General features: G+C 24.4%; 4 protein-coding genes across 4 annotated transcripts in view; 2 read left to right on the top strand and 2 right to left on the bottom strand.

The window, feature by feature from the left end:
* The window catches only part of Phum_PHUM040020 (uncharacterized protein), a gene marked incomplete at both ends in the record, with an annotated part of 775 nt that extends 672 nt beyond the window's left edge, over positions 1 to 103 (top strand). The window contains one exon of the mRNA XM_002423101.1: positions 96 to 103. Within this exon, the coding sequence (XP_002423146.1) occupies positions 96 to 103 (8 nt within the window). The remainder of the gene's footprint in view (positions 1 to 95) is intronic.
* A 97-nt stretch (positions 104 to 200) lies between these two features.
* Phum_PHUM040010 (U11/U12 snRNP 25 kDa protein, putative) lies at positions 201 to 1197 on the bottom strand (the record flags this gene model as incomplete). The annotated part of the gene is made up of 3 exons (XM_002423100.1): positions 201 to 223; positions 686 to 893; positions 970 to 1197. 3 exons carry the CDS (start codon positions 1195 to 1197, stop codon positions 201 to 203), a joined length of 459 nt encoding a protein of 152 aa, XP_002423145.1.
* Positions 1198 to 1501: 304 nt separating this feature from the next.
* On the top strand, positions 1502 to 4608 carry Phum_PHUM040000 (zinc finger protein, putative; the record flags this gene model as incomplete). The annotated part of the gene is made up of 9 exons (XM_002423099.1): positions 1502 to 2042; positions 2268 to 2530; positions 2713 to 2815; positions 2893 to 3114; positions 3221 to 3327; positions 3411 to 3580; positions 3671 to 3981; positions 4066 to 4302; positions 4499 to 4608. The coding sequence occupies 9 exons, from the start codon at positions 1502 to 1504 to the stop codon at positions 4606 to 4608; spliced, it is 2064 nt and encodes a 687-aa protein (XP_002423144.1).
* A 1706-nt stretch (positions 4609 to 6314) lies between these two features.
* Positions 6315 to 7238, bottom strand: part of Phum_PHUM039890 (uncharacterized protein) — a gene marked incomplete at both ends in the record, with an annotated part of 2345 nt that continues 1421 nt past the window's right edge. The window contains 3 exons of the mRNA XM_002423098.1: positions 6315 to 6550; positions 6624 to 6956; positions 7055 to 7197. Coding sequence (XP_002423143.1) covers positions 6315 to 6550; positions 6624 to 6956; positions 7055 to 7197 — 712 coding nt within the window. The remainder of the gene's footprint in view (positions 6551 to 6623; positions 6957 to 7054; positions 7198 to 7238) is intronic.

Here is a 7238-nt window from a genome sequence, read left to right as displayed (position 1 = left end):
ACGGTTTTGTAAAAGAAGCCTTTTTAATTGTTTCACATGAATTACACATATTACTAAAAATTTAATTTAATAATACACTATCATGTTATTATTAGTATGTTAACTTCAACAATTTATTTATGTATTAATGTATAATTATTTGTACTAATGTAACTTTAAGCATTTTAAATAATGTCTGATGTGCTTTCAATTTGTTTATATTATAAATATGATGCACTGATTTCTATTGTACATTTAAGGATGTAATTTTATTATTGATATTAATATTAATTATGATATTGATATTAATTTTTTACTTATGATATTTTATACAATGTTTTAAATTAAAAATTATTTATTTTTTGCAAAATATTAGAAAATTTATTTATTTTTTATTTACTTTCTTTTAATTATAAAAAACAATAATAAAATGGCTCCAATGGAATCGTTTCTGATCTCGCATCTCCCCCTGCGCATCCTGGCTATTTCAATTTCCAAATTTCTATATTTCACCCTTTTTGTCTCCTTCTTTGGCTGCCTGGTGTTTTTATTATCATTATTATTTTATCAATTTATTTTTATTTTGCCCTTTTAATAATAAATAATTGTAATTATTTTAATATAAATTTACATTAATAATTATTATTTTTATTTGTTATAAATAAATTTTAAAAATGTTTTTTTTTCTTAATAAATTCAAGTGTACTTTTATTTTTTATACCAATATCTTTTAACTTAACATTGTTGTCTTTTAAAATCTTGTCTGAATGCTTAAGAAAATAAGTTTTCCAAATGTATTTCCATGAAATTAATTTATGTCTCATTTTTGTCTTTTTTGATCTTTTTAATTTTAAAGTAATGTATTTTCTTATGGATTTTTTTAAGTCTGCTACTGTTCCTTCAGCTTGCGAAACCTGTGTAATAAATATTAAAATATCGAAAAACACATTTATTTATAAATAAATAAATATGCATTAAATTTTTGCTTACTATAATTGGCATTTTTTCTTTGTCTTCTCTTAAAATATTTATAGTGATTGATTTTCCATGTTGAAGTGCTATTTGGTTATTTACTTCTTCCAAAGTTACCCCGTTGGGAAGATCGTTTAAAAATGAGTCTTGTGTCAATAATTCATTTAATGCAGTATTTGTAATTTGCATTAATTGCTCATGAGTAAATTTTGAATCTTCGTTTTCTGGGTTAGTAAATTCATTCATGTTTAAAATAAAAAACTTGTTAGTAATTATTCAAGACTATTGCCACGAACAATACGGTTATCCTTTGAATAATCGATGAACACTAACTGAAAATAAACGGCTTTCAGTAAAATTGAATTAAATATAATAAAAAAAATTAAAATGGTAACATTAATTGAACATTTTATAAAATAATATTTAAAATAGTTTATTTTTATGCCCCTTCTCAAACAGAGTGAAAAAGTTTGTTTTAAAAATTATTATCGATTTTCTTAAATGGTACCTATAATACAAATGTTATCAATTTACCGCCTTTTGTGATAAAATGTCAACTGGACAGATAAATGTGTGCGAGTCAAATTCAATGAGTTTTACTCATAATCAACACAGCAGTGCAATTTTAGAAAAATTACGTTTGCAAAGAGAGGCTGGAAAATTTTGTGATGTTGTTTTATATGTTGAAGATCAAAAATTTTACCTTCACAGAAATATTTTGTCATCTTTTTCTCCTTATTTCGAATCAATATTTCAATCGAAAAAGTCAGCTATCGAGAAATTCAATATAACATGTCAAAGTTCTAAAATATTTCAATGCTTTGTTAATTATATGTACACAGGAACAATTATTATAAATAATACTAATGCAACTGAAATGTTTAAACTTGCACATCACTTACAAGTATCTAAATTGAAACTACATTGTGCAGAATATTTTGAGAGGTATTTAAATTTACAAAACTGTTTAAATGTCAAACACATGGCCGATGTGTACAATATGCCATTGCTTAGTAAATATGCTTCTAATTATATTAGAAATCACCTTGATGATATTTTAAATAGTTCAGAAATACTGGAGCTTGATATTAGTAAACTAGAAAAATTTTTATCTGATAAGGTAATATAATTTTTAAAGCATTTTTTTAAGTTTTTTTTTATTAAAAGAATTGATAAAAGTTATATATTTAGGTTGACTATATTATAAAAAAAAAGTCTGAACCCTTTTTTTTAAAAAAAATAATCTAAAATTTTTCAGATGATTAATTTGTCACAAATTCAAATAATTCAATTAATAATTGCTTGGACGAAGCAAGATGTAAAAAAAAGAGAAATGCAGTTGAAATCAGTTTTAAAGTTAGTTAAATGGATGGAAATAAATGTCCAACACATAACTGAAATAATTGAAAATGAAAGTTTATTTGTTATTAGTGAAGTGTCTTTATATTTATTACTTAATCATTTAAATGAAAATGGTTTATCAATTGATAAGTTTCTAACTGTGTATGATGCTCTCAGTCAAAAATATGATTATCTTCAAAATGAAAAAGAAATGGAAAATACAGGAACAGTGTGCAAAGTAAAATTATTTCACATTCTAATAATCATTTTCATAACTATTAAAAAACATTTTTAAAAAATTTTTTTACAATCACAAAGTTGTCCTGTTGTCAAGAAAAAATTTTAATATTAAAAATTAATTTGATGCAAAATTAATTTTAGGTAAAAATTACTAAAAAAAAATGTAAAAAAAGGCAAAAGTTACTTAGAGCCAATCCTATTGCTCGATTAGCAGCTTTACGATCAGCTTTGGTAGCTAGAATGAGGAAAAACGGTTCAGAAAAATTTTTAAAAAAAAAAGAAGGTAATTCATTTAATTTTTCTTTGCAAAATTGTTTCAAAAAACAATTAAAAATGTTTTTCAAAATTTTTTAAATTTAGCTAGTGATTGTGAAGGGGACACTACAGAATTATATTTAAAATGTCATCTGTGTAATCATTTTTCCAATGATACAACTTCTTTAGAACAACATTTAAGCCTTGTGCATTCTAGGGATGTTACTTATAAATGTGGAGTTTGCGGATTTGTTTGTCAATGGAATAATTTATATTTTCAACACATAAAAGGACATTTTCCTGGTCCCCCATATAAATGTGATTCTTGTATGTTTTATATTTTATTTATGAAATTATTATTCCGATAAAGATATTTTTTAAATTTCACTTGTGAATGTTAAAAAAGGTTTTTTATTTTTTTTTTGTTTGTCAGGCGATTTTACCAATGAAAAATTAAATTCTATTTTAACTCATCGATCTGTACATGCTCAAGGTAAAATTCATAGATGTCCTCATTGCAACTTTCGTTCAAAATCTCAGGTTCGTAATAACTTTTTTTTTTTTTTATTCTTATTCAGGTTCACTACTATTCTTAAATAACATTGAAATTTTTTTCTTCTTAGGCTAATATTTTAGTGCATTCAAAATGTCATTTTACACAATACCAATCGATGGATAAAATAGGGCCTTCAATTACGGATAGACCTTATGTTTGTGATTTATGCGGATTTAGTAGTAAATATTTAAGTCATTTAATAGCCCATAAAAGAATTCATTCTGGTGACATATACAGGTTTGTTTAATATATATTATTTTTCTCATAAATGCACAATAACCTTTTTTTTTTTTTATAATAAATAAATAAATTTGTTAATAATACTAGGTGTTCCTATCCTCATTGTAAATACACGACGGCTAAAAAATCACAATTGTTATCCCATGGAAAGAGCCATCAAGGAGTTAGACCTCATTGTTGTAATATTTGTGGTAGAGGATTTTTAGAAAAAAGTCATTTGGTGAGACACGAAAGAATACATTTAGAAGAAAAACCTTTTAAATGTTTGGAATGCGATTATGCAAGTTCAAGACGTGATAAACTTAAAGAACATCAGGCTCGTCATCACGGTGATAATGCTTCTGCTAAGGTTCCTTACAAAGCAAGATCAAACAAAAAACCGAATCAGGTTTTAATCAGTGCTTTTTCATTTGTATTTTTAATAAATAAATATAAATGTTATTTAAATTTAATTATAATTAAATATAAATAGTTATTTCAAGAAGGATTTAATGAGTCGAATAATACGAGAATGCATCAGAGTTCAAACGGCAACGAAGTTACAACGGACGTTATTTCTCAAAATCATAATATGACGTCATCAAATATAAACGCTTATACGGGATTTACCAACAATGAATCTCACGTTCAAAATGTTTCAACTCCAACTTCTGCAAGTTTAGATTTTCATCATCAGCAAATATTAAACACTGGTAATAGCACGAGAGTAAAAGATCATGGTGGAATGACGACAACTCATAGATCTCCTCATCAAACTTCAGCAGCAGCTATGGCTGCAGCCATGATGCTAGATCCCCGGTATTTTTATTTTATTTTTTATATTTTTAATTAGTCAAAAATAATTTAAAAATTAAAGAGAAAAATTATTTTTTATTAGGTTTCATCATGGGAACACGAGTTCGGGAGCTTATTCAGGTACACCCGGAGCAATAGGAACAATGACGAATCAAACTTCCGGTCAAGTTGTTCAAACTTCCGGTCATCAAATGAACGAATATCCGACTGCTCTTATGTCATTATTTTAATTTTAACAATAATACGTTACCATGTTGTATTAAAAATAATATTGAAAATTATTATTTTAAAACATTATCTAGTCAATTTTAATAAATAAACGTATTAATATTATTATTACTATTATTATTTTAAATTGTCCTTATCACGAGCGTTTGTATCAAAATTATTTATTTTTTGTATTTAAAATAATTTTTATTAAATTTCTACGGTTAAACCCATTTCATCGAATACCTAAATTTTAATATGATTTTTAATTAAAAACTTTTTTTTTTTTTTTTAACGGTTTCAAAGGATGGCTGTGTATTTTTTCGATTGAAATTTTTGTCGACTCACATATTATTCGTTAATTAATTACACATTTTAGGGGTCAAATTTCGTTCATCGTGAATTTTTTAATCATTAATTAATATTTCAAATGCATTTTTCAAATTTGCATTTAATATTTGCATAATAAAATTAACGGAAAAATTCAATTACCCTCCCTTACTCCCCCCCCTCCCCTCCCACAAAATATTACACAAAATGATGAATTAAATTTTAAGGTAAATAATAATAATAATAATTTTAAATTCTCATTTTAAATAAATAAACATTAAAAAAAAAAAAAAAAAAGAAAAATTTTATTGCTGCTAATAGTATGTATGTAAGTGAGTGTGTGTGTGCTGGTGCATTATCATCTACAAAATTAGTATAATTTTATAACAAAATTATATTAAAAACTAAAAACGTCTTTTTTTTAAATCATTATCTTAATTTATATTCTCATATATATAACGCCATTAATTTTCTATATCGAAAATTTTTTCCATTTAAAAAAATAAGATTTTGAATATTTAAATAATAATAATAATAATTTCATTTAAATTTCCTATATATATATATAAAATCGTCAAATTAATAAATAAATAAATAAATAATTAATAATCTCTAAAAATAATAATAATAAATAAAAATAAATGCTAAAATTTAATCTTTTTTTTTCATAACCTTAATCTAATAAATTTGATATATTTATTTATTTTTTTTTTATAGAAAAAAAAAATAATAATAATAATAATAAATGCCTAATAAAATTAATAATAATAATAATAATAATAAGAAGTAAAATGAGTAAGTAAAAAAAATTTTTTTTTAGTTTTTTTAAAATTAATTACTATACAACAAAGCTTACACATTTAAAATTATGGTTGGTAATTACTACTAATAATTATTGCCTTGGTTTAATTACTAATTATTATTTTATGTATATATATATATATGTACTCATAAATTTATGTATAAATCACCTTTATTTATTTATTTATATATATATTACTAAAAAAAAAAAAAATAAGTTTATTAATAATAACTTAAGCGTTTTTGTCGGTTTTTTTTAAACGTTACACTTGATTGTACATGTCTTGAAATTTCCGCCTGAATAAATAAATAAAACTTTTGATTAATATTAATAATATATATATGGGATAATATTATTATTATTATTAATAAAAATTATTATTATGTACCTTAATGGATATTATCGTTACGAGATTTACTTTTATCATCATCTTAATAAAATTAAATAAAAATTATTTAAGCCTGCCACAGCCATAAGGATTATCGATAAAAAATTACGACGATCGAAAGACTCTGCACCGTTTGTTTGTTGACACCGACCTGCGACAATGAAATTATTTACAAAAAAAAAAAAGGAATAATAATGATAATGATAAACCTATTTTCTTTTTGACGTCATCATACCTAAACTAGTAGCATTAAATGCGAGAACACCTTCGACACCCGTGTTAATACTTCTAACACATGATTGACTCGAACTTGAAAAATGTATAACGCCATTTATTTCTTTGTAAATAAAACAATATCTTTTTGCACCTATGCTCGTTCTACTTTGTGGTGTCGTTATAAGAAAATTGGTCTCGTTTTCAGTCCATCTCCCGTGGCAACTGTATTCTATGTTAATTTTTTTAAAAAATTTTTACTTTTAACGGTTATTAAAAAAAGAAAAAAATAAATAAAAACTTACCGGAAATTATTCTCGAAGACGCACACTGAGATCGAAATTCTAACGTGTCACTAGTATCGCAACCAACTTCAAGAGTCGTTATTTCATCTTCGCACGATTCTTCTTTATCAACGCTATTCCTCCTTTTTCTTTTCCTTTTTTTCAAATTGCTTCCTTTTTTCCTTTTCCTTTCGCTCATAATTTCATTATCTACTATTATATTATCACTACTACTTACATTAATTATTGCTTTTCCGTTTATTGTTGGAGAGCGCTTTTGCCTTTCCATTTGTGATATACCGGCGACAGAAAATTTTCCACTATATGGACATTCTCTGGGCTCTGGATTGGTCGCTATAAACAATTTTAAAAAGGGATATTAATATCAGTATAATATTTTTAAATCCATATTCAAAAAAAAAAAAAAAAAAAAAAAAAAAAATGTCACTCACTGACTAAAGTTACAAAGGGCATGTTCAAATTAAAATGTGATGCGTGACATGCATCTTCAATTCTTCTCGTTGTCGGACCACTTTGAACTTCTATAACGTGAACATCTCTTCTATAAAACCATAAACACACATACCCACTTTGACTGGAAAAAAAAAAAAAATTATTATTATTATTATTATTATT

This window comes from Pediculus humanus, genomic scaffold (genome assembly GCF_000006295.1).
Source record: "Pediculus humanus corporis 1103172107387 genomic scaffold, whole genome shotgun sequence".
NCBI lineage: Eukaryota > Metazoa > Arthropoda > Insecta > Psocodea > Pediculidae > Pediculus > Pediculus humanus.
Note: the sequence above shows the minus strand (reverse complement) of the source record. Positions and strands in the feature narration are given on the sequence as shown.